The sequence below is a fragment of the Loxodonta africana genome, chromosome 8 (genome assembly GCF_030014295.1).
Source record: "Loxodonta africana isolate mLoxAfr1 chromosome 8, mLoxAfr1.hap2, whole genome shotgun sequence".
NCBI lineage: Eukaryota > Metazoa > Chordata > Mammalia > Proboscidea > Elephantidae > Loxodonta > Loxodonta africana.
Genome location: NC_087349.1, coordinates 27,317,042 through 27,344,830, shown reverse-complemented (window position 1 = coordinate 27,344,830; position 27,789 = coordinate 27,317,042). Strand labels below are relative to the sequence as shown.

The following is a 27,789-nucleotide window of genomic DNA, read 5'->3' as shown; positions in this document are numbered from 1 at the left end:
ACAGAATTATATTTGTACACTCTAACTTTTCCAGAGGTCTACTCTTATATTTGTGTCCCTGTCATTTATAATTCTGTATAAAGTATACAAGAAAATAGACCAGACTTTTCAAACAAAACGTTTTCATTCTTCAGCAGCCCAACTCCCAGTTAAATATACTATATATATAAGTGTTCACATTTGCATGTGGTTTCTCTAGCAAAAGTTTTAACATGTTTGAGCTTCTCTCTCCAAATTTGGACAATCTTTGTAAAGATGTAGAATATTGAGTAATTTAACAAGTATATCATGGTAAGTATGATGTATTATTCTAAATCTCTCACCATCTAGTAACTTTAGCCAACTCACCTGTCGTGAATAATATGCTGGTCTGCATCATACATGCAGAAGGGGCGCTCTATTGTCGTATACTCAGTCATAAACTCTATAGATCCTCCTGTGTCAGCTGAAATGTCACATATTGCCACAAGTCTGAAAATAACATCAATACTTAGATGAGAGCACAGAACTATGAAGTTTCCAAAAAGACTAAAACTGAATAAAAATGAAAGGTGCTTGGAATAATTTTCAATGTGGAAGCCAAACATTTTCCAGACCCTTTGGTTCTTTTTTCCTACAGCTCACTGTTAAAACCACTGTGTTCTTCTGGAATGCCAAGAATCTTTCCAATACAAATTATATTCTCTCCAGGCAAAAATAAATAAACTAAAGTGGAAAATCCCTTCCCTAGAGAAATCATTGACAACAGACTACTTACAGTTAACCTAGTTATCCATCTTTAGATAACTTACAAAGGTTTGATTACACCACCTCTGTCCTGTTTAGTACTACAAAATTTCACATTATTGCACAGAAATCTCTAGAATTATGAATAAAATGATCAGCCCAGCATTCTAAACCCTTTAGAAGTCGACCAGAATTTTCCTGCCCAATGTCCAATTACCACTTGCCTATACAAACCCTAGGAGCCCTGGTGGCACAGCGGTTAAGTGCTTGGCTGCTAACACAAAAGGTCGGCAGCTCAAACCCACCAGCTGCTCCATGGAAGAAAGATGTGGCAGTCAGCTTCTGTAAAGATTACATTCTTGGAAACACTATGGGGCAGTTATACTCTGTGCTATAGGGTCACTATGAGTCAAGCACCAATCCTATCACCAGAAATTCTCATCTTCCTCTCTACCCATCTAAATCTTCAATTATCCTTTTTAAGGCTTTACTGAGCCCAGTGCTCCTACTTTCTTCTAAACTCTATGACACTGATTGCTGATAACACTCTCTTGGCATTTATATGCTGCCTTATAGCTTCAATTTATGTTTTCTGTGGATGTCTTTTTTCTCCAGCTACATTTTGGAGGCAGCAACTATCTTTTACTCTTCTCTGCCTTTCAGCTTAGCAGAGTTCTCACGCAGACAAGGCATTCCACAAATATTTATTGATTAATCAATTCAACACTCAATAAATATTTGTGTGCCTATTATGTCAGGTAATGTATTGGGTGCCTGTTACCAAGATAAAAAGGTCCCCTAGCCTTAAAGCGATTAAGTTCTAGTAGGACTGGAGAAAAATCATACACATAGAAAAATAAGTGATCATGAATTTCAGGAAAAATAGAAAACAACAGAATAACGAGCTAAAGAAAACTGAGACTTCAGAAGCAATGGAAGATCTTTCTGAGGAGATGATATTTGTCCAACAGGTGGAGTCACAGAAGCCAAGAGAAGAGGATTTCAAGAAGGAGGCAAGGTTAACTGTGTCAAATGCCACCAAGAGGTTCAATAAAAAAAGAGCAAACAGTCATTAATAATCAAGACCAGTGACTTGCAGGAACGTTAGATTCTTTGAGTTCCTCATAGCAGGCACTGCTGTTAAAAACTGCCAAGGTTATTGAACTACAGTCCTTACTTGTGCGGCAGTGCAGGGCACCCTTCAACACTAGGAACTGAGGACTTGACAGGAGCCAGGAGACTCTGGGCATCTTGTCGGGTTAGCAGGCGAGGGGTGTTTTGTTCCCAGTAGATTCCATTAATTAAACAAGTTGTATAAGGTGCAATCTGGAAAGCAAGTTCCAAATTCGATGAGAAAAAAATAATAATAACCTGTCTCAATGCAGTGTGCCGAATTGGCACTTTCATTTGCCAGGTTAGTGGCCATCTTTTGAAGCAAAGACAATACATAACCACTCAGATTTCGGTGTAGAGTTTTCCCATGATAGAGAAATATATGAACATAAATATATTAATACTCTCATTCTGTGATGTACTGCCTAGCAAAGAAAAAGGAAAGGAGAGTCAAGTGACCTTGCACTCTATGTCTAGCTCAACCACCAGTACAGTGTGATCTGACTCATGCTATCTCAACTTCCCTGAGCTCTGTTTTCCTTACCTACCAGGTGGGCTAATACATACCCCATTCCTCAGAGGAAGGCTATGAGATTAAATCAGATAACATCTGTAAGCTCCACGGGGAAAAATGCTACATGCATGCATACACGGTAACTGGGTCATTACTAAGTTGTAGAATGCATCCAATCACCAGTATTTCTGGTGAAGAGAGAAGGGATGGCAATTTACTCAATCCAAAATTATTCAGTTTTAGCTAGTTTCATAATGTTTGTTTCTCAAGCATCTCAAGCACTCTCAAGCTACAGATAAGACTCCCCTTTATAACATGCTTTACATGTCATAACAGCTTAATTTCTTACCAGAATCCAAAAATGCTATGCTGTTCACACATATTAAAAATTATTTAAAGCATTCCTTTTTCACAATAAATGAATGCATTTTGGGTTTTGATTCACGTTCGTTCTATTGGGGAAGGACTGTTGCATAACCAATGACTACAGAATACACAAATATACTGTACTTCGTATGGGATGATGCCAGTTGATCTCCATCAAAAGGACTTAAACATCCGTAAGTAGTTTTTTTCTACAGTGGGCACAGGTCTGTTCTTAGATAGCCACACTATTTCACCCCGGTACGCTGTAATCAGTGGCATGCATTTCAGAATGGCTAACTGAGGTTAGGACTGCTATTGGTGGTCATCGAACATATAAACCTAGGTTCAGATCAAATTTTACAGACATAGTGCTTTGCCAACAGTGCTAACAGTCCAGGATAAATACAGAAAGAAATCCACAGGAAACGGTTTGGAGCTATGAAGTACGTGCAGAACTAAAGTAGAAACAGAGACAGTAAAGCAAAAGGCATACCCACAGCGACCACCAAAACCACTAAGCAAAGGCTACTCCACAATTAAGAGCCAACTCCTGCGGCCAGCTGGTGGTCCCCAAAGAACTTAGGACAAGTCAATATGGGAAATTTAAAATAAATGTTTTTTGTTTTTTTAAAACAAATGTACTCATTCATAATATCTCTCCTTGAAAACAATCTAATAATAGTGTATCATAAGCAACCAACTCAAAAGCTGACTATGGTACTCACATCGGTATTAAAACGACTTATGTAGCGCTCAGGATATCTGTCATACTCTACAGGATCATAGATACCATCTGTTTTCCTGACAAGATGATGATGGCGACTTAACACCGTCCCATACACTTTCCTGAGGTCTTGCAGAGGACAAAGAAATTAGTAAAGTGGCTGACAAATTATGAAGATTTATGGTGATAAAATATTATAACACACAGACTGTTAAAAAACTGTAAAACATACAGGTGCTCTTTCCCCCCTTTCCTCCAATACCTCCAGTTAGGGAAACTTCTTTTAATTCGTGAGGCTCCACGTATTCATAAGGTAGTTCATTGAATACTTCTTGAGCTCCCTGTAAAGTCAATAGGAGAAGAGCCAACATTGTTTCTTGCAAAAATTTCTGTTGATTTTCCCTACTGTTACATAGGTCCACTTGCCCTGCAACCAGGACAGCAACATGGAAATATGCATGGAACTCTTACCCACAGTCTCCAAGCCAGCTTTCATTCCAGTTTAAACAGTACTCCTTAAAAGGGGCATAATTTTTTTACTTAAGTTACTGAGAGCAACAAGGGTGCTGAGAAATGATGGTACAATGAAATAATTCTATTTCCCTTTTGTTCCATCGCGGAATTAATTCTAGTGGAGAAACTATACTTACTTCAAAAGAAAAAATCAGGTCACTATCTCACAATATAATACAAATAGTGACCTCCTATGTGCAAAATATTTTATTGTCTTTGACAAAAGATCTATTTTATAATTATAAGTTTCTCCGGGGGATCACAAATGTATTCTCAAAATCATCCCAAAAGGCAGAAAGTATTAATTCCAGTCTTTAAAAGAAGAAACTTCTTAGTATCTTATTGTCAAAGCTCTCCTACAGAAGTCTTGAAAATTGACATCTTGGGGTCCCTCCCAAACTTTTGGGCATCTGAGCGGTGGAGGTAAAATAGATCACCCCAAGAAAAGACCTTCACTCTCGCTAACAAGAAGTTATCCCTTTCAAATTAAATAAAAATAAAAAAACCCAAGCCTCAAAAATCAACTAAAAAATATTTGGACCACTGGTCTTCCTTCACTATCAGAAAATTACATAGGTAAGAAAAGGACAAAATCCCGAGTATCCATTCATGGGAAAAGCAGTGCTCTGAAATGCCCACATTCTTTGGGATAGTTTCAGAGCCTCAAGCTGTTTTACAGGAAAAAGGCAGGTAGGATTTACCTTAGATACATTACCAGTCCCTGTGAACACAAATGTTAAGGGCCCTATGGACTTTGGCATCAAACCCAGAGATATTTCATAGCCAGCATCGCGGACAGCTTGCACAGCCTGACTGCTGTTCCTGTAGTTATGAGCCATGCCAATGTGCTAGAAGTAAGCACATGTGATTCTGGTTAGTCTACGAGCTGAGATATTGTTCTGTTCTAAAAGTGTGATACTTACTTCCAAAAAATAAACAAAAAAAAGTCTCACCATAAAAGGTGTGTGATGTCCCAGAGCAAGGAGCCTTAAACCCATTCCGTGTAAAATGTTGATCATCCCTATTGCAGAATCAGACCAATAGAAAGACCACTATTAGTTGAAAGGAGTTGAAGCTGTTCTCTCTGCCCTTCCTTCAACCTGCTTGGTGCCCTGAGGAATCACAGACCATAGCATCTCAGATTTGGAAGGGGTCTTTGTAGCCTTGGAGCCCTGGTGGCCCAGTGGTTTAAAAGCTCAGCTACTAATTCAAAAGCAGTTTGAATCCACCAGCTGCTCCTTGGAAACTCTATGGGGCAGTTCTACTCTGACCTATAGGGTCACTGTCAGTCAGAATCAACTCAACTGCAAGGGTTTGGTTTGGTTTTTGGTTTTCAGTAGCCTAAGTAGATATATCCCCCTCAACTTTCTGCCACCAAATGCACTAACCCAGCTGGATCCCCTCCTCCTGTCTAAGGTTCATCTCTACACTTGCAGATTCCATTACATACATTCTACAGATTCCATTCCTTCCTGACTTCCCATGGAATTCACTCCTGAAATATTTCCTTCACTATCTCTTTCTAATGGATAATTTTTATCAGCATTTAAATATGCTGCAGTCTTTCCCGTACCTACAAAAAATAAAAACAAAATCTCCATTGACCTTAGGACCCCCAATAACTATTTAATGGCCTAAATAGCTAAGCTGAATGGACATTTTTCAGATTTTGACTTGTCAGAAGAACTGGGCAATATAGACTCTTCCCTCTTCCTTGAAACACTCTCTTCTCTCAACATCCCTAACTTGAACATTTTCAACCTACATTTCTGTAGACGCCTCTTCTCCTGCCCTTTCCTGTTATATTAGTGTTCTCTGCCCTTTCCTTACACATTAGTCACCCTCAGAATTCTGTCCTGGGCCCTATTCTCTTCAATCTTTTTTTTTTTTTTTTCTCCTAAGTAATCTCATCCAGTCCTAAATTTCAAATCCTGTCTGTTTGCTGAAGACCCCAAATCTGTATCTTCAATACAGAAATGTCTTTTAATTTTAAGACCTAGCCAATAACCTTATGGATGTCTCAAACTGGATATCCTTCAGATTGTAACAAAGACCTCAGCATCCATTCTCCCTTTATTCCTTTTAGGAATACAACCTTCCCTCTCCATGTTCCCACCAAGCAAATAAGGCCAAAGACATGACCTACCTTATTTTGACCTTAAAATAGTCTAATATGATACAAAATCATAACCTATTGCAGTTGTTTCTCAACTGAGAAGAGTACAGAATGCTAATCAGGACAAAAACAATCTAAGCTTTTTTGTCAAACTCCAGTTCTTGTTCTTTCTAGACTGTTCCTCTGTTTGTCCCTGCCCTGTGCCTTTTCCCATTTTTCCCTTTTCTCCTTTTCCCTTTCTTCTGCTCCCCAATGTCTTATCACCAAATTAGGCTCTCCCTCTAGCCTTCCAAACAGGATACCTGAAAAAATCACAGCCTGTCTATAGTCGTTACGTTTCTCCTTGCTCTTTTTCTTTTCAATTTTGTAATAAAATATATTTTCAATAATTTATCTCCTATTCCTCTGATATTTATCACACTTAATCATACTCTATGCTGATTTTTATTGGTGGGAATGAACCCTTCCATCCCCTTGCCACAGGAAAAAATAAAGACAAAAACATACAGTTATTCCTCAGGCAAAGTTAGAAAGCTGGTGATGTAAAAGCCCTCGCATACCTACCTGCCACACCTGCCCACTGTCCAAATGCCACTACCCGCATTCCTCTATGATCCACCATTTTCTCATAATCAATAAGTCGGATTTCCTGAAGAAAGGATCAGAATTTCAAATCAAGCCCATTAAGCTTGATATCAATGAGTAAAAGCACATATATGAGTGTTATGGATTGAATTATGTCCCCAAAAAATACATGTTATAAATCCTAATCTCTGTGCCTGTGGTTATAATCCCATTTGTGGGTTGTCTTTTTTATGTTAATGAGGCAGGATTAGTGTAGGGTATATCTTGAGTCAATCTTTTTTGAGATCTAAAAGAGATTAAACTAGTGAGCTGAGGAGAGATGGGACGAAAGCCACATGCAGATCCCCCAGGAGCAGAAGCTCAGAAGAGACAAGGACCTTCCTCCAGAGCCAACCAAGAGAGAAAGACTTGCCCTAGAGCCAGCACCCTGAATTTGGACTTCTAACCTCCTGAACTGTGAGGAAACAAATTTCTGTTTGTTAAAGCCATCCACTTGTGGTATTTCTGTTTTAGCAGCACTAGATAACTAAGACAATGAGTAAGAAACTATTTCACATTTTTTCCTCTTATAAAATATATCTTGACTTGCTAACAGAAGTTGCCATGAGGTGGTCCATGAACTATTTAGAAAATGCCAGGTCACAAACCAATCGCAGGAATCACTGAGAGAGAATGAAGATGAAAAAAAATGTTCCTAGCAAGATGCTAAATACCCCTTGATGGTAGTCAGTGAAATAATAAATGTATAATTTCCTTGAACTTTCTTCCCCTGGACCAGCTACAAATGTGTCTACATCCCCACTCATCTTCATATCCTTCTTTCCTGTCCCTCCTCCTATTTGAAACTAATCCCTGTGAGATAGATCCCAGCTATTTTCCATGTCCTCCAAGACCACTCTCCTTCAACTATTACCTCTCTTCTGCATCATCTGTCTTTTCGCTGGCTCATTCCTCTCAGCCTGAACCCACCAAGGTCTCCTCTACCTTAAAAACAATAACAACACTCCCTCTCAAGTCCTTATACAAAGCTCTTTCTCTCTCTCTTGCCCTTTGTCTCCCTATCCAACTTCCTACAGGTAAGCTGCATTTCAAAAGTACCAAATGCCTTCTTTTCACTTCCTTCACTAATTTCTCATTCTTCCTTTTTCCTTGCAAGCCTTTCCCTCTCTTGGGAAAGCCTTATTAATTCATGCTTAAAAGTTATTGAAATATCGTAATTAGAGAATGTTTTAAATGGTCATTTTATTTCCTCAAGGATCATACCATATTTACCAAGTGCATGAATTTAAGGATGTTGTTGAATATTCACCTAACTCCAAGTAATTGGTTTCAAAATGCTGCCAAAAAGCAGTCCGGCTGGGTCTGTTTTTATTAAGTTTCTTGGAATGAACAAAATTTCACATAACGAAAGTGATTCAAAAATACTTTTTAAAGAGTTTACTTGCTTAAGGTGAAAAATTCCTCTTATAATATTATTTTTATTAATTACTTTTTGAAGTTCTTCAAAAACAATGCAAATTAACTATAGCCCAGGTCCGGTGTATTTGAAAATAATATCAATGAACTCTATATTTCTATTTAAAAAAAAAAACACGGCTTCTTGCTGTCGAGCCTATTTCTACTCATAGCAACCCTAAATGACAGAGTAGAACTGCCCCATAGGGTTTTCGAGGAGTGCCTGGTGGATTCAAACTGCTGCCTTTTGGTTAGCACCTGTAGCTCTTAACCACTACACCACCAGGGTTTTCTATATTCCTATATAAAATACATTTTCCTGCATTGTGAACTCTCCTATCCTCTCCACAATTTTCAGACTATAGTCTAATTTTTAATGCTCAAACATCCTTACCCCAGGACTTTGACCTTGGACTTCCTCTCTATCTGCTCACTTCCTGCATTCATCCAGTTTCATGTTTTTCAATACCATCTAGTCTCTGACAGCTGCAATCTCTAGCTCAGGTCACCATCCTGAGCTACAGGTTCATATCCAACAGACACTCAGCATGTTCACTTGAATGCCAAAGAGGCATCTCAAACTCAACAGGCCCTAAACTCAACTCCTGACCCTCCCAGACAAGACTGCTTCTCTTTCATTCCCATCTCAATCTATGGCAACACCTTCTTTCCAGCTGCTTGGGCCAAAACCTTGGAAACATCCCTGGCTCCTCTCTTCTTCTCACACCCCACCCATGAATCCTGCAAGACCCAATGTCTAAAATACATGCAGGATCTAAATGCCCATGTATCACAACCACCATTTCCACAAGTGTGGTACAAGCCACCAACATCTGCGGCCCAGAGTCTAGACTAGCCTAGACTAACAGTCTCCTTACCAATCGTGCTCTTTTTGCCTACCCCCAACTACTGGTATGTTCCCACAGCAGGGAGGATTAGCTTTTCTTCTCATTGTGGGAAAAATATACACCACTTACCATTTTAACCATTTTTAAGTGTACAATTCAATAACATGAATTACATTCACCAGGCCGTGCAACCATCACCATTATATATTTTCAAATGTTTTGCGTCCTCCTAAACGGAAACTCAGTACTCCTTACTAATAACCCCCTATTTCCTCCTCCCCCCAGTTCCTGGTAACAATTAATAAACTTTTATCTCCAGAATCAACTAGACAGCAGTGGGTTTTTTGGTTTTGGTATTCGCCTCAGAATAAGCTTTTTAGAGCATGATCTTCTCTAACCTTCCACTCAGAAAGACCCTCAAGCCTTTGCACTACTATTCTCTCTGCTTGAAATACTCTTTGCCAAATGGATATGGCTTATTCTCTCCCGTCTTTCAAATTTTTGCTCAAATGCCAACTTCTTGATGAGGTCCTCCCTAGCCATCCCATTTAAACCAGCATCCTCACTTCTCCCAGTGTCCAGCATTCCTTTTCTCCTTCTATATTTATTTCCATTACACTTACACCAAGTGAAACAAAAAATGTATTATTATTTGCTTATCATCTGTCTTCTCCCACTAGAATGTAAACTCTGTGAAGACAGGAATATCTTACCATTTTGTACTTTCATGCAGTAAACAGTGTCAGACACATTGCAGACATGCAGCCGATATTTGTTGCTTGTGACTACCCTATATTTTAAACAGCTGCTAGCTTTTCCAACGTATTTGTATCCCAAAAAGTGCTTTTTCCCATGATGAATGTTAATAAAAACAAAAATGGTTTGCAGTCCAGCTCTGGCACCACAGAGCTGTGCAAACTCAGCTAAGTCAATTTACCTCTCTGGGCCCCATCTGAAAAATAAGAGTAGTGGATTATATGATCCCTAGGTTCTTTTCAGCTCTAAAATTCTACTTGGTAGTAACGGAAAAATTGGTTTTAGAATTGGTGGTCATTTGGAGGAAAAGCTTTTATCATTCTTTCCATATAAGACTATAAAAAGAATGGACTATGCTTGGTTCCTGTCATTACAAACCCTAAACTTGCACAGCAAAGGAGCCCTGAAGAGCAGCAGAACTGTCCAGGCACCATCTTGTAGACCACTCTTCCCGTGGATGTGAGTAACATGAGGTGATGTATTTCCTTGATGATGAAAGAAAACTAAAACTCCATGGAGAGCTAAAAGCAAAAATTATTATTCATCCGTGTTAACATTTCTGAATATCGGTCACTAATTACCTGTTTTAGGATCTCATCCAACAAGGCCATATTGGCCTCTTGCGCTTTTATTGTGTGGGAGAAGAAGGCATAGGTCTTCTTGGGCATTAATTTTTCCTCTGGGGGTCTCTTAACTCCCAAAATCAGACAAGCTTCAGAAATATCTTCCTGAAGAATACCACCAGCTTTGACGTATTCCTGGGAACGTAATTTTGATTAAAGATTATTCCCCTCATTTTCTGAATTCCTATTTCCTTTAACAAATAGGGGTGGCGAATAAAGGCATAATTCTGAAGGAATAACAATTCTGTACAGATTAGAACAAATAATAGGACAAATACTTCTAATGTTTTTCCTTGCGTGTTAAAGAAAATCCATCATGCTTGAGTTCTATAGCAAAAAAAAAAAAAAATTTGAAAATTTAGCACATACTCATATTGAAGAACAGTTTATAGCTTTATTACAACCACTAACATATGCAATTTAAATAACTATACTTGTGAAATGCATATTTTGTACCAACAATGCACTGACTGAAACTTTAAATGTTAAATAGTGATTCACTGCTCAGTTACATTTTTAAAAGATAAGACATATATCTACAATGTTTACTTTTCATTTCTTTTGGTTCAGTTAGTATTGAGCCACCTAGGGAACTTTAGTATTTATGACTATTCTATTTCATACAATAGGGAGCCCTGGTGGTGCAGCGGTTAAAGTGCTCGGCTGTTAATCAAAAGGTCTGTGGTTTTCAGATAACTGGGAGCTCCTAAAAATCAAACACCTATGCTCATCTAAAGACTTCACCAAAAGAGTAAAAAGACCACCTACAGACTGGGAAAGAATTTTCAGCTATGACATCTCCGACCAGTGCCTGATCTCTAAAATCTACATGATTCTGTCAAAACTCAACCACAAAAAGACAAACAACCCAATCAAGAAGTGGGCAAAGGATATGAACACACACTTCACTAAAGAAGATACTCAGGCAGCTAACAGATACATGAGAAAATGTTCTCGATCATTAGCCATTAGAGAAATGCAGATTAAAACTACGATGAGATTCCATCTCCCTCCAACAAGGCTGGCATTAATCCAAAACACACAAAATAATAAATGTTGGAGAGGCTGCAGAGAGATTGGAACTCTTATATACTGCTGGTGGGGATGTAAAATGGTACAACCACTTTGGAAATCTATCTGGCATTATCTTAAACAGTTAGAAATAGAACTACCATACAACCCAGAAATCCCACTCCTTGGAATATACCCTAGAGAAACAAGAGCCTTCACACAAACAGATATATGCACACCCATGTTTATTGCAGCACTGTTTACAATAGCAAAAAGCTGGAAGCAACCAAGGTGTCCATCAACGGATGAATGGCTAAATGAATTGTGGTATATTCACACAATGGAATACTACGCATCGATAAAGAACAGTGACGAGTCTGTGAAACATTTCATAACATGGAGGAACCTGGAAGGCATTATGCTGAGCGAAATCAGTCAGAGGCAAAAGGACAAATATTGTATAAGACCACTATTATAAGATCTTGAGAAATAGTATAAACTGAGAAGAACACATACTTTTGTGGTTACGAGGGGGGGAGGGAGGGAGAGGGGTTTTTTTTACTGATTAACTAGTAGATAAGAACTGCTTTAGGTGAAGGGAAGGACAACACTCAATACATGGAAGGTCAGCTCAATTGGACTGGACCAAAAGCAAAGAAGTTTCCGGGATAAAATGAATGCTTCAAAGGTCAGCGGAGCAAGGGCGGGGGTTTGGGAACCATGGTTTAAGGGGACTTCTAAGTCAATTGGCAAAATAATTCTATTATGAAATCATTCTGCATCCCACTTTGAAATGTGGCGTCTGGGGTCTTAAATGCTAACAAGCGGCCATCTAAGATGCATCAATTGGTCTCAACCCACCTGGAGCAAAGGAAAATGAAGAACACCAAGGTCACACGACAACTAAGAGCCCAAGAGACAGAAAGGGCCACGTGAACCAGAGACCTACATCATCCTGAGACCAGAAGAACTAGTTGGTGCCCGGCCACAATCGATGACTGCCCTGACAGGGAGCACAATAGAGAACCCCTGAGGGAGCAGGAGATCAGTGGGATGCAGACCCCAAATTCTCATAAAAAGACCATACTTAATGGTCTGACTGTGACTAGAGGAATCCCGGCGGTCATGGTCCCCAAACCTTCTGTTGGCACAGGACAGGAACCATCCCCGAAGACAACTCATCAGACTTGAAAGGAACTGGACAGTGGGTAGGAGAGAAATGCTGATGAAGAGTGAGCTAATTATATCAGGTGGACACTTGAGGCTGTGTTGGCATCTCCTGTCTGGAGGGGGGATGGGAGGATAGAGAGAGTTGGAGGCTGGCAAAGTTGTCACGAAAGGAGAGACTGAAAGGGCTGACTCATTAGGGGGAGAGCAAGTGGGAGTATGGAGTAAGATGTATATAAACTTATATGTGACAGACTGACTTGATTTGTAAACGTTCACTTGAAGTTCAATAAAAGTTAATTAAAAAAAAAAAAAGGTCTGTGGTTTGAACCCACTAGCCACTCCATCAGAGAAAGATGTGGCAGCCTGCTTCCGTAAAGATTACAGCCTGGGAAAACCTATGGAGCAGTTCTACTCTGTCCTACAGGGTTGCTATCTGTCAGAATTGACCTGACAGCAATGAGTTTTGGTTTTTTGATATTTTGTCTAGTGGACTGCCTTCAAGCTGAGATGATAAGACACAAAATAAGACAAGATCCCTCCTGTAAAGGAGCTCACAAAATATAGTAAATAAGCCAGGATCACAGTAAAATAAGGCAGAAGTTGAGAGAACATTACGATCAACAGAATCTAAGTGATGTAGTAGCTTAATGGATATTGAGATAATTCCTAGGTGGGATGATCAATGAAATGTGAAAATTTAAAATTAACCTAAAATACTAGGTAGGATTTGGAGAGATTAAGATGGGAAATACAGAGGAGTAATGTCACTGAGAGGCATTGAATGTATATAAAAAAAAATATGGAGTCAGGAAAGCAAGGAGACATTTAAGGCATAATAGGTAAATTAATTTGGAAAAGGAGGCTGAATATCATCATGATATTCAGGAGTAATATAAGCTTTATTCCACCACTCGTCTGTCACTTTGTTGTACTGTGGTGGCTTGCATGTTGCTGTGATGCTGAAAGCTATGCCACTGGTATTTGAAATACCAACAGGGTCACTCATAGTGGACAGGTTTCAGCAGAGCTTCCATATTAATACAGACTGGGAAGAAGGACTTGGCAACCTACTTTAAAAAAAAAAAAAATTGCCAGTGAAAACTTTATGAATAGCAGCAGAACACTGTTTGATAGAGTGCCAGAAGATGAGCCCCTCAGGTTGGGAGGCACTCAAAATACAACTGGGGAAGAGCTGCCTCCTCAAAGTAAAGTTGACCTTAATGATGTGGATGGAGTATAGCTTTCAGGACCACTGATGCCTTTGAATTATAGTGTTGGCAAAGAATATTGACTATACCATGGACTGCCAGAAAGAACAAATCAGTCATGGAAAAAGTACAGCCAGAATCCTTCTTAGAAGGCAGGATGGCAAGACTTCATCTCACATACTTTGGATATATCATCAGGAGGCATCAGCGCCTAGAGAAGGACATCACGCTTGGTAAAGTAGAGGGTCAGGGAAAAAAAAGGAAGATCCTCAACAAGACGGATCGACACAATGGCTGCAACAATGAGCTCAAACATAGCAATGATTGTGAGGATGGTGCAGGACCAGGCAGTGTTTCCTTCTGTTATACACCGGGTTGCTATGAGTTGGAACTGACCGAAGGGCACCTAATAACAACAACAACAAATGAGCTTTACTGGACAATAAATACCAATAATAGTAATAATCATTGATGTTTATTGATAAATTACTATGTGCTTTGCTAAAGTCTTTGGCTGAGTTATTTAATTCTCATAAAACTCCCAAGAGATAGGTACTATTATTACCCCCATTTTACCAAAAGGAAGCCTGAGGCTTACAGATTTGCTCCAGATGGCACAGCTAATGTACGGAGGCAATAGACAGTCGTTTCATATTTTTAAATAAAGGGGTGGTATGATCAGGACAGAGTTAAAGGAGCATCAATGTGGCATTTGGATGAAATGAAGATACATCTAGTTAGGAGTCCACTTTAAAGCAAGGTAAAGACGGTGAGGAGAGACAGTAAACAAATGAACTTGTAGTTTCTGCTTGGCTTCTTTGAAAACAGTCCATTTGTCCATTTAGAGTAAAAAAAAAAAATTTTTTTTTTTAAATAGCCTGGTTAAATAAATCACAGTACAATGGTGTACTTACTACACAGCCATTAAACAGAATGAAATATATCAGAGTGATGGATGACCTTAAAGGGCTTCACAAGGTAAACACTCATGATTAAGCTCTACCAAAGAAAGTGCTCCCTGGAAGCCAGTATGGTGCTCTGTTTACTTTTGTCTCCCTAATGCCAAGCGATGTTAAAGTAACCCTAGCAAACATTTTATGTTCACTGATATGCTCCTTAATTTTCACACACAGGTTCGTTTTATTCCCACATATTCTCTTTAACAATATTTTATTGTGTTGTGTCTTAGATGGCCGCTCACAAGATTTTAAGATCCCAGATGCTACTCACCAAACTAGGATGTAGAACATTACCTTTGTGAACTACATTATACCAACTGACTAAGTTGTTCCATGAGACTATGGTCTGAAGCCTTTTAACCCAGTAAACCAATACTGCAAGAATACTGTTTGGATACGTTTAGGAAGCCTCCGTAACTGTGCCCCTATGTGCTGCTTTGTTACATATATATGGATATACATGCAGCACACACAAATGTGTATATACATATGCCTACAAGTACACCTATACATGCACGCCCATACACTCACATATGCCTTCCTTACACACACACGCACACATATCTAGCTACATAATCACACACGTATTTTTTGGTTGTTATCCTGTTGTTGCAAAATTATATATGTTATAGCATTTACCAAAATTGTCCCCTTTTCTTGCGTACTTCTTAGTGTCTTTATTTATCTCGGTCTATTCTTATTCCTACATATTTTAAAAACCAGAAATATTTACCTTATCATGAATGGCCCGCCGATTTGAAGGCTGTATTAAGACCTTATAGCCCAGCTTGGTGATGCCTTTGATGTGTTTGGGGGCTAGTGGCGCCCGTCTCTCCCAGGAGTTCACGTCCTCCCGCCTGACGGCCACCACTGCTTTGTGGTGAAAGCCCCGGGAGAGGCTGAGCCCCAGCCTGCCCAGTGTGGTCCTCTGTACTCGCAGCATCTTGAAACCTGGTGACTGTGAAGAAAGCATCAGAGAGCAAGACAACAAAAGGCAGGGAGTGCCTACAGGGCAGTTCAGGGCAGTTCTGGTCTCTTTAGAAATCTGCTGTAAAATTCAACCAACTCAAATAATAGCTGATACAAGATAGAGAAGAATAGACGGGGTTTAGGGGGAACACTTGGAAAAGTTATGCTACTTACAGCAACGCAAGTTTCCAAAACAGCATGTACAATCCCAAAATAGAGAAATACAGAGTAATTTATGTTACACTAATCAATAATTGCTAAGCTGACATAGTTTTTAATGTGTTTTTATCAAACATCTACTCAGCATAAAAGTTTTCAACAAATTAATTTGCAGTGCAAACCCAGGAGGGTAATAGAAAGCAGCCCATCCAAATTAGTCCCAATTCTGATGACATCAGAATGCAGTACTGTATAAGGCTCTTCACAGTCTAGGTCTGACCTCTTTCCAGCTTCACCTCTGACTGTTCCCTAAACCAATTCTACTCAGAGTGCAATCTACAACCCAGCATGGTCAGTGAACTGTTATCTGTCGGTTGGTGATCAGACATGTTAGACATGGAAAGTGAGCATTTAGTAACTTTTATATCACCTGATCATTTTCCTCGTAATTCAGTTATTGAATTTTACAAAAGCATTAGTACTCAAAAGGGTGGAAATTTAAGAAAACAAAGCAAGTAAACAAACAAACCTGGTCTTTCATCACGGGTGTTAGAAGTTTGAGGAGCACAGCCCTAAATCACTCTGCCCCTGCCTGTGACCCCCCCATCTCTCCATGCAGCCTCACCCTCACTGTCCTTTGTTGTTCTAAACCAAGGCTTCAAACCATTTTATTCTAGTTTAAAACCGTGCTGAGAATTTGCATTTCTAACAAGTTTTGGGGACGTTATACATAAGAATCATCTGGGGATCTTGTTAAAAGACAGATTCTCATTCAGTATACCTGGGGTGGAAATACAAATTCTCAGCAGAGAACTTGTTAGAAATGCAAATTTTTAGCAGGGGTTCGAACCGGAATGAACCAGTTCAAAGCCCTTCTCTAAACATGCTGTTCCTCCTCCCTGGGTTTCCTCTCCCTGCCACATCCTACTACATTACATTAAACCTCAACCAGTTTTCTAACTGCTGCTTCAGATTTCATAATTCCACTCATTCATTCAGTCAAGAAGTATTTACAAAAGACTCATGATGTGTCCAACACAGTAAATAAAACTAAGTCCAAAGCAAGGCTTCAAACTGGTTTGTTCTGATTCAAAACCCTGCTGAGAATTTGCATTTCCACCCCATATATACTGAATCAGGAATTACATTTTAACAAGATCCCCAGGTGATTCTTATGTATAATACATTTTGAGACCCACTGCTCTACTAGTGGTTCTCAGAACTGGTCCCAAGCCAGCAGCATTAGCATCGCCTGGGAACTTGTTAAAAATGCAAATTCTCAGCAGGGGTCTGAACCAGAATGAACTGGTTGGAAGCCTTGGTCCAAAGACAGTGATTCCTTTGAGCACATGCATATATCCAGATATGGTCTCATCTTCCCAACAGGGACCAAAATGCGTGTACTCATAGGTGACCACATGGTCTTGTATCTTCTATTCTGAGTTGCAATTCTTCACCCTAGCACAAGGGAGCATGCTCAGATCATTTAATCTCTCTGATTCCTGGACAATTCCTCCCTCAGCACACACTTGATTTATAATCACAGCTTCCTTCCCAGACTCAGCGGCAATCTCTCCTCCTCCTTCCCACCTCCTTTGTGTGTTCTTGGGATAGGGAATGGCAGGAGGGACAGCCATACACACATGTAAAACAGGGATATGTATTTGTAATGGCAGACTTTCTACAGGAACTAGGAAAGGAAAGGGAAGAGTGGCAGGGACTGAAATGAAACTGGAATTTCATTTGGGAATTTACTTTCACTTTTTACAGGCAGGGAATTCTTAAACCAGAATTTCTGTCATTTTCGTTTTCACAGCAATATAACAATAGTTACCACTGATTAGATATTATATACCAAACACTATACTGAGCGCTTTACAGACATGATTTCATTTCCTCCTTGCACCAATCCTGTAAGTAGCTGCCATTATTATCTCCATTTTACAAGTGAAGAAACTGAACTGCAGCCTGTCCCACCAGAGTCGTTGTTTTTAAACAGAAGCAGGATTCCTAGGAATGTCTAACACTCGGGATTTTCTCCTCTTTACCAAAGCATACAGATCCACACCGTGCAGACCTGACACATGCTATTACTCTCCTGCCAGCTCTTGCTTCAGAAAGAAATCAGATCCAAATGACCTCAACTTTAACAGTATAGTAAATGATCAGTTCTCCATCCAGTATGGGTTCCTCTCTCAAACCCTTTCCTGTCTTCCACTGAAAACCATTTCTGTCTCCCTGACAAGATAAACTCTACCTTGAATTTAAGCATATTTTAGGAAAAACATTTGATTATCAAAAAAAAAAAAAAAAACCCAAAAAAACCTGTTGCTGTCAAGTCAATTCTGACCCACAGCAACTCTATACAGGATTTCCAAGGAGCAGCTGGTGGATTCGAACTGCCAACCTTTTGGTTAGCAGTCAAATACTTAACCACTGGCCACTTTAGTAACTTGAATATCTTGAAACTTGTTCTCAGCACAGAAGTTTCCAGACGCACTATTCATTTGACTGTAAGGTTATCAAATACCTAACACAACCTGATCAAAATTTCAACAACCTTCTTTACAGAAACAGAAAAACCAATCCTCAACTTTATATGGAATGGAAAGAGGCCCCAATAGCTAAAACAATGTTGAAAGAGAAGAACAAAGTAAGAGGATTCACACTTCTTGATTTTAAAACATATTATACAGCTACAGTAATCAAAACAACCTGGTAATGGTATAACAATAGACACATAGACCAATGGAATAGAATTGAGAGTCCAGAAATAAACCTACACATCTATGGTCAACTCATTTACAACAAGAGTGCTAAGTTCATTCAATGGAGAAAGAAGAGTCTCTTCAATAACTGGTGCTGGGAAAACTGGATTTCCACAGGTAGAAAAATGTAATAGGGCCCATGTCTCACACCATACACAAAAACAATTTCAAAAATAGATTAAAGACCTAAATGTGCAAACTAAAACCATAGATTAGAAGAACAAGCAGTGGCAACGCTGTCAGGCCTAGCTTTCAACAACGGATTATCTAACATAATAACAAAAGCACAACCAGCAAAAGACAAAATAAATAAATGGCACCTTGTAAAGATTAGAAACTTTTGTTTATAAAAAGACTTTACCAAAAAAATGAGCAGACATGCTACCAACTGGAGAATATCTTCGAAAACCATATAGCCGACAAGAATCTAATAACCAAAATATATATAAAACTTTGATGATTTAACAACAAAAAGACAAATAACCCAATCATAAAACGGGTGTCATGGACTGAATCCTGTCCCCTGCAAATGTGTCAACTTGACTAAGCCACGATTCTCAGTATTGTGTGACTGTCCTCCATTTTGTAATCTGATGTAATTATCCTCCATTTTGTGATGTGCTGTAAATCCTAACCTCTGCCTGTGGTTAACGAGACAGGATTAGGTTATGTTAAAGAGGATTTGGTTATGTTTGTTCTATTAATGAGGCAGGGTTAGGGTGGGATGCATCATCCTTACTTAAGTCACCACCTTTACTCACGCCATGGCCCTGATCCAAGGAAAAGGGAGTTTCCCTGGGGTGTGGTATGCATTGCCTTTTATCTTATAAGAGATAAAAGGAGACAGAAGCAAGCAGAGAGAGGGACCTCTGTGCCACCAAGAAAGAAGAGCTGGGACGAGAACACATCCTTTGGGCTCAGGATCCCTGCACGGAGAGCCTCCTAGACTCAGGGGAAGATTTATGCCAAGAGACATGGAGATCTCCAAGGAACGCTAGGCCCACAGATGTTGAAAGGAGACAAGGACTTTCCCCCAGAGCTGACAGACAGAGAAAGCCTTCCCCTAGTGCTGGCACCCTGAGTTCAGACTTCTAGCCTCCTAAACCTTGGTGAAAGAATAAATTTGTGTTTGTTGAAGCCATCCACTTATGATATTTCTGTTAGAGTAAAAAATTAATTAAGACAATGAGCAAAGGACTTGAATAGACATTTGCCAAAGAGGACATCCAAATGGCCACCAAACACATGAAAAGATGCTCAGTATCATTAGCCATCAGAGAGATGTAAATCAAAACCATAATGAGATACCATTTCACTCCCACTAGAATGGCTAGGATTAAAAAAAGAACAGAAAATAACAAATGTTGGTGAGGATGTGGGGAAATTGAACCCTTATCCATTGCTGGTGGAAATGCAAAATGGTACTACCATTGTGGAAAACATCGTGGTGGTTCCTCAAAAAACTAAAAATAGAACTACCAGAACTACCATATGACCCAGAAATTCCACTACTAGGTATGTATCCAAAAGACTTAAAAGCAGACTCAAAAAGAGACATGTACACCAACGTTCATTACAGCACTATTCACGATAGCCAGAAGGTGGAAAAAACCTAAATGCCCATCAACAGATGAATGGATAAACGTGGTACATACATACAATGGAATACTGCTCAGCCAGTAGGAGAAATGAAGTCTTGATACATGCCACAGTATGGATGAGCTTCAAGACATTACGCTGAGTAAAATAAAAATAAAAATAAGCCAATCATAAAAGGACAAATATTGTATGACCTCACTTATATAAAAAGACAAGAAAAGACAAATGTACAGAGACCAAAGTTTATTGATGGTTAGTTACTAGGGCTGGAAGGGAGGGGGGAAATGGGGGTTAATGGTGATGGGAAAATTGCTTTGATTAAGGGTAGGATTGCACAGCTGATTATTGTAATTGCTGTCAATACATTGTACACCTGTAAAAAGTTGAACTGGCAAAAGTCACACGATAGACATATTTACAACGACAAAAAAGAGTAGCTGCTGAGGCTGCTTATGTACAATCAGACACTTCATGGGATTTGGTTCCTTGGTTTGGAGGTTTAGGGTCATGGTTTTATGGGACATCCCAGTTAATTGGTCTAATCATGTATTTAGTATTTCTGCTCTACCCCCTAGTTATCCCATGGTGCCTGGGGCTTTAAAAGCTTGCATGGGACCATCCAAGGCAAAACAATTGGTCTCTATTCACCTGGAGCAACAGAGGAAGGAGAGTCAGCAATGTAAGGAGGATATGGAATGTGTGGCTAATTGCCTCCATGAACAACTGCCTCCTTTGCCATGAGACCCTAAGAACTGGATGGTACCTGGCTACCATTAATGAAAATTGATCAAAGATTTCATAGAAGAATTCTGATCAAAAATGGGGAAATGCAGAAATTCAAATTCTCATGGACTCTAGATTTTCTGAGCCACAGGAGGTGGATGAACCCCTGATGAAATTAATGCCCTGAGAAAATCTTTAAACCTTAAACCAAAAATATCCCCTAAAGTTATCTTAAAACCAAACAGTAGTTTAGCTTAACTAGTAAAAAAGGTCTGCCTTGAGCATCACGCTCCTTTAAGAGCTCTCAATATGATCAGATTGACAACAATCACTCTAAAGATTAGATAGGAGCCTTAGGGGGCAGGGAGATTATTTTAGTGAGGTAGGAGCAACTCAGAGAAGAAGGGTGAGAATGGTTGCACAACTCAAAGAATGTAATCAATGTCACTAAATTGTACATGTAGAAACAGTTGAATTGGGGTATGTTTTGCTGTATATAGTCTCAAGAACAACAAAATAAACAAAATTTAGAAGGAAAAGAAAAGAAGAAACACGCAGCAGTGAGGATTTCTGAATTGTTCCTAGGTAGGGCAACGCAAGTATCTGGTAAGTCATAGAAATGCCTAGGTTGGCTGTCCTGAAATGTGTGGTTTTTTCCGAGAATATCAGGAACTAAACCAGATCTGTATTTCTGACAATGCCTTCAGTAAATCAGATAACAGAGATTCCTGGCTCACCCACAGGCTCCAGTGAGGTTTCTTGACAGTGCTGGGTGTTGATGTCACCATGTAGCACAAGCAAGTAGGGCATGGAAAAGCAAGAGGAGAAAGAGGGAAAAAAAGAAAAAACTAGGGAGAATAAGGAGGGCAAAGAAAGAAAGAAAAAACCCAGAAGAGAGATGTCACATTGGCAGAGGTGGGACACAGGGCCCTCCCCCTGACAAAATCTAACCAGATTTCCCTCTAACAAATCAAGGGTCAATGTTTCAAATATCATAAAAATGAAATTTAAAAGATTTCTAAGAACAGCACTAAGGTAAATATTTTTGATTTACCTAGAATCAATCAGGAATTTGAAATGTCTCTAAACTTCATGGGGATATTACAGTGAATTGCTCACAGAGGTACTAAGACAGAAAGATAATCCATGGATGTACCCTTTCGGAAGCAATAGAACATATTGTAGAACAGTGCCTTAACTCTTTGCATCTCAAGGGGGTGAAGTTCTCTTAATTTACTATTTACCTATCTTTACAATATCGTTGTTAGGTGCTGTTGAGTCAGTTCCAACTCATAGAGACCCTATACACAACAGAACGAAACACTGCCCAGTACTGGGCCATCCTCACAATCCATGCTATGTCTGACCCCATTGTTCCAGCCACTGTGTCAATCCATCTTGTTGATGGTCTTCCTCTTTTTCACTGACCGTCTATTTTACCCAAACATGATATGCTTCTCTAAGGACTGGTCCCTCCTGATAACATGTCTTAAGTACAAGAGACCAAGTCTTGCCATCCTTGCTCCTAAGGAACATTCTGGCTCTAATTCTTCCAAGACAGATTTGGTTGTTCTTCTGGCAGTCCATGATATATTCAGTATTCTTCACCAACACCACAATTCAAAGGCATCAATTCTTCTTCGGTCTTCCTTATTGATTGTCCAGCACATAACAATGACAATACACACAGGAGAATAAAGGGGAAACCATGCTTAAATATTCTTGATATTTTCTATCCTTTTCAAGAGAAATGGGGAAGAAAATGGTCATAGAGTGAAAAAGAGATAAAGACAGAGCTCAGCCCTCTGTACATATCCCACCATTTTCTTTCAGTGACCATGAGATATCCTGTAGTCAGTGAGTACATCATATGAAGACACCAAAGCAGATCTTGTGAGGCATATTTATGATAGATCATACCTGAGAAAAAGGCAACCTCGGGCCAGAAGATCTTGTATGTAGTTGGGGAGGTCTTTTCAGATGGTGAGCAGACTGGTCTTTCTAGCGATATATATTAATGTAATAGTAGCTAGTCACTTGTTTCAAGCATATTTTCTAATATTTAAATAAAAATATAACAAAAAATGTCTTGATGGGTTTATCAAAATAGAATCTGTTGCCCATTAATTATGGAGGGTTGATTTTGACTCTCTTTAATTTAAAAATATATATATATACCATGAACACTTAAAGTGTACATAGCCGGATGTTAGATATTTGACAAAGAAGCAGCAATCTAGTCCTTGCCCATTTTTGTAGGGTTTAACAGGAGCAGGATGGGGTAGTTTTATCTGAATAAATGGCCCCAATCAAAATCTAGTGGTAAATTATCAATTATTGCTTATAACCGAGTATTAGGTTCAGAATGGACCTGATATTACTAATGAGGAGAGTGAGGCCCAGCGAATAAGGGATTTTCTATATTTCATAAAAAGCATTGTCCAAGTTCCTATGAATGAGTCATAATAATATAGTCTGTTGCTCTTGTTGGTGTGAGTTTTAAATGTAACCAGATTAAGTTCTTTAATACTGTTCACATAGTACTTATGCTATAAAACGTGGGAGGGTGGATGAAGACAGCTGAGGTCTTCATACAGCTGTTGTTTCTCCAACAAATAACAACAATGCTTTCATTTTCTTCATCCCTTCTCATAGCATCAACCCAGCCAGAAAACCTTTGAAACTCACAAACCACCTACCCATCCAGGACAATGCACCAGGCAATATAAATTTTTGAGTATAAAAAGGGTAGGCATGGCTCCTCCTAATTTCCATTATTTCCATGGTAAGATGTATAAAGGATTACAACTTCATCGCTGAAGAGATGAGGGCCAAATGTTTCCTCTCCAGCCCCATAGTCAGGAATGTGCTCTTTGTGTCCTGATATTTTAGATCTTTAAAATAATTCCACTACAACATAATTCAGTGATTCATATCAAAACCATCAAATTGCATGGGAATATTTCTCGATGTCAAATTGATTGCAATAATCAGGCATATACTCTGATTAAATATTGAGACTAAGGATAAGTTAAATTATCCTTGAGTTGAGTTCATAATGAAGAATATAAGTTAATCAATGAGAAGTACAAATGATTTGTATCTACCCTTTCATTACATTCAAAAATGCAAGTGTATTTAAAAAGCTGAGTTACCAGGAAGTCCTGGTATCTATAAATAAGCACGGGCAGCTCTACAGCTGTGAGTCTTGGCCCACACTACCTATTTGGTATCCAGACCACAACAGGCCTGGAGAGTTCTAAAAGAGTTCCAGAATTAACAGAGCACCTGGTGATGGCAAACTGATCCAAACCCCTCCCAACTCCCAGGCTCCCTAGAACTCAGTTTGGGCATGTATCGACACTGGTCTCCACGCTTTCACTTCTTGTTGCATCTGGTTCACTCTTTTAATGCTTCCATGTTAAAATCTTCATAAAATACTTAGCCAGAAAGGAAAGGGAAAAAAAAAAAAAGAACAGACTTTGGGGAAGCAGGGGGGCATCTGTTATCACTACTTAACCTAGTCTAAGAATATTTAGAATTCTAAGGAGCCAGAATGCCGCTTAGAAGCAAGGATGGCGAGACTTTACCTCAGGTACTTTGGACATCTTTTCAGGAGGTATCAGTCCCTGGAGAAGGACATCATGCTTGGTAAAGTAGAAACTCAGCGAAAAAGAGGAAGACCCTCAACAAGATAGATTGACACAGTGGCTGCAACAATGGGCTCAAGCATAACAACCATCATGACGATGGCGCAGGCCTGGGCAATGTTTCATTCTGCTGTACATATAGGGTCACTATGAGTCAGAACTGACTCGACAGCACCTAACAACAACAACAACAAGAACATATTTTCTCAGGCCCATCGCGAACTCAAAGTCATACAAAGATTTAAAACCCAGGATTCTCCTGGTCTCTAGCCCAAAAATTTAGTTTCACTGAAACGGAATGGAAAGCCAGCTGTGGCTTGGAGTCTAACCCAAAATACTTACCTGATTGCATGTCTGTCTCTTTGCTAAACTGTAAATTCTGTGAGGGTGGGAACTGCATTTTCTTTATCTCCATATTCCCAGTGGCTCCATATTCTCCATATTCCCACATAATAGAAACTCAAAAGTATTTTAAGAAAGAATGAATAAATGAATGAGCAAATTTAAATAAAAATCATGAAAACCTCTGCAGCAGAAAAAATAAAACAGACACATGAGTAAGGACAGGGACTCACATCCCCTCAAAAGATCAGCCTTCTCCCCAGACCTCAGACCTCAGAGACCACTAGATGGTATAAAATGCAGCCTGGTATGATGGGAAAAGCCAGACCAGGGAGCTGGGCCATACAGAAAGCTGTAGGTTCCTTCGCTTGAACACAAATTTCCTCATTGAGACTGGAATATAATAGTAAAGTCCCTTTCAGCTTAATATTCTGATTCAATTAAGCATAGGCATGACTTGGGCACTGTCATGGATTGAATTGTGTCCCCCCAAAAATATGTGTCAACTTCGTTAGGCCATGATTCCTGGTATTGTGTGGTTGTCCTCCATTTTGTGATTGTAATTTCATGTTGAGAGGATTAGGGTGGAATTATAACACCACCCTCACTCAGGTCACCTCCCTGATCCAAGGTAAAGGGAATTTCCCTGGTGTGTGGCCTGCACCACCTTTTATCTCTCAAGAGATAAAAGGAAAAGGGAAGAAAGCAGAGAGTTGGGGACCTCATACAACCAAGAAAGCAGCACCAGTAGCAGAGCGCATCCTTTGGACACGGGGTCCCTGCACCTGAGAAGCTCCTTGAAGATTGAGGACAAAGACCTTCATCCAGGGCTGACAGAGAGAGAAAGCCTTCCCCTGGAGCCGACGCCCTGAATTTGGACTTGTAACCTACTAGACAGTGAGTCGAAATCGACTTGACAGCAGTGGGTTTTGGAGACAGTGAAAAAATAAATTTCTCTTTGTTAAAGCCATCCACTTGTGGTATTTCTGTTATGGCAGCACCAGATAACCAAGACAGAATTTGGTACCGAAGGAGTGGGGTGCAGTTCTAACAGATGTCTAAAATGTGGAAGAGGTTTTGAAACTGTGAGTGGTTAGAGGAGCAGCAGCAACAGAGAGCCAGCAGCAGCAGAGACCTGGCAGCAGCAGAGAACCAGCAGACCAGTACCAGACAGAGGTGGAGCCAACCCACAGAGCCAGAGAGCCAAGTGCCTGTGTGCAGGAGGCTTCCTGGTGAAGTGGGGTGCCTCCGGGCACTTATCGGTGGAGCTACTGAGCTTTGGAACACTTGCCCCAGCAGGGCAGATGCGAGTGTGAGGCCCAAGTAGCCAAGAGGCCAAGAAACCAGAAAACAGAAGCTGAAGAGACAAGGAAAACAAGAAGCTAAGCTGCCTCAGTCTCAAAAGGTATGGCCTTTACCTCAGGGGTTTCAAAGGGTAGAGCCATAGCCTCTGGTGTTTTTAAGGGTGGACTTGCCCCTCAGATGAACTAGGAGCATTGCAGGCCTAAAGCGAGGGAACAGAGTTACCGTCCCAGTGGTCCTGGAAGGTGGAGCTGAAGCCCAGGGCCGAGGGGCCTCCACTCAGAATCCAGAGAGTGGCCAATGCCCAGAAGCTGGAGGGCAGGGTTATTGTGTAAATTGTCTCAGAGAACAGAGGATTATTTTCAAAGCTTTGAGAGCTAATGTGATGCGTTCTGCTGACTTGCTTGGTGCCTGTTACGCCTTCCTTCCCTTCAGTTTCTCCCATTTGTAATGGAAACGTCTGGCTTGTGCCTGTTCTGCCATTGTACCCTTGGAAGCAGACTTGTATTCTGGATTTCACAGATGAAGAGGAATTTTTGGGTTTTGGACTTGGGGTTAAGACTTTTGCTATGATTATGACGGAGCGAATACGTTTTGCATGTTGCAAGGATGTGATTGGGGGGGCAAAAAGTTGAATATCATGGATTGAATTGTGTCCCCCCAGAAATATGTGTCAACTTCGTTAGGCCATGATTCCCAGTATTGTGTGGTTGTCCTCCATTTTATGATTGTAATTTCACGTTGAGAGGATTAGGGTGGGATTGTAACACCATCCTCACTCAGATCCCCTCCCTGATCCAAGGTAAAGGGAGTTTCCCTGGTGTGTGGCCTGCACCACCTTTTATCTCTCAGGAGATAAAAGCAAAGGGAAGCAAGCAGAGAGTTGGGGACCTCATACCACCAAGAAAGCAGCACCAGGAGCAGGGCACGTCCTTTGGACATTGGGTCCCTGCACCCGAGAAGCTCCTCGACCAGGGGAAGATTAAGGACAAAGACCTTTCTCCAGGGCCGACAGAGAGAGAAGGCCTTCCCCTGGAGCTGATGCCCTGAATTTGGACTTGTAACCCACTAGACAATGAGAAAATAAATGTTAAAGCCATCTACTGGTGGTACTTCTGTTATGGCAGCACTAGATAACTAAGACAGGCACTATGGATTACAAGAGAAGCAGTAATATTTAACCATGTGTATTCAACCATATATATGCATTCTGACTTAGAACATCTGTCTAAAGTACACTAAACAGGGAAACAAAATACCAAAAACCACGATGGAGGATATCCACCTAAGCTACCTGCACTAACCTCAGTGACCAGGAGCCCAGAACTTGCAACAGGAAATAGGTAACTCAAAAGAATGTTGTTGTCAGGTGCCATGGAGTCGGTTCTGATTCATAGTGACCCTATGTACAACAGATCTACGTACAACTCAAAGGAATAGACTCCTTTCCACCACAAATAACCTGGGTTCAAACCTCAGTTCCCCCACTTATTAAGTGACCTTGGTCTATAACTTAACCTCTCTGTGCCTCATCTGCAAAATGGCAATCACATTAGTATCTACCTTCCAGGGCTGTTGCACAGTTTAATT

At 40.0% G+C, this 27,789-nt stretch overlaps 1 protein-coding gene across 1 annotated transcript in view; it reads right to left on the bottom strand.

The window, feature by feature from the left end:
- AASS (aminoadipate-semialdehyde synthase) overlaps positions 1–16,928 on the bottom strand; it is a 52,063-nt gene extending 35,135 nt beyond the window's left edge. Inside the window, exons 1-9 of the mRNA XM_003407023.4 lie at positions 15,421–16,928; positions 10,298–10,474; positions 6,637–6,721; positions 4,910–4,977; positions 4,658–4,804; positions 3,706–3,784; positions 3,445–3,572; positions 1,904–2,052; positions 349–471 (exon numbers count right to left, since the gene is read on the bottom strand). Of these exons, the coding sequence (XP_003407071.2) occupies positions 349–471; positions 1,904–2,052; positions 3,445–3,572; positions 3,706–3,784; positions 4,658–4,804; positions 4,910–4,977; positions 6,637–6,721; positions 10,298–10,474; positions 15,421–15,660 (1,196 nt within the window). The 5' untranslated portion in view covers positions 15,661–16,928. The remainder of the gene's footprint in view (positions 1–348; positions 472–1,903; positions 2,053–3,444; positions 3,573–3,705; positions 3,785–4,657; positions 4,805–4,909; positions 4,978–6,636; positions 6,722–10,297; positions 10,475–15,420) is intronic.
- Positions 16,929–27,789: the final 10,861 nt, after the last annotated feature.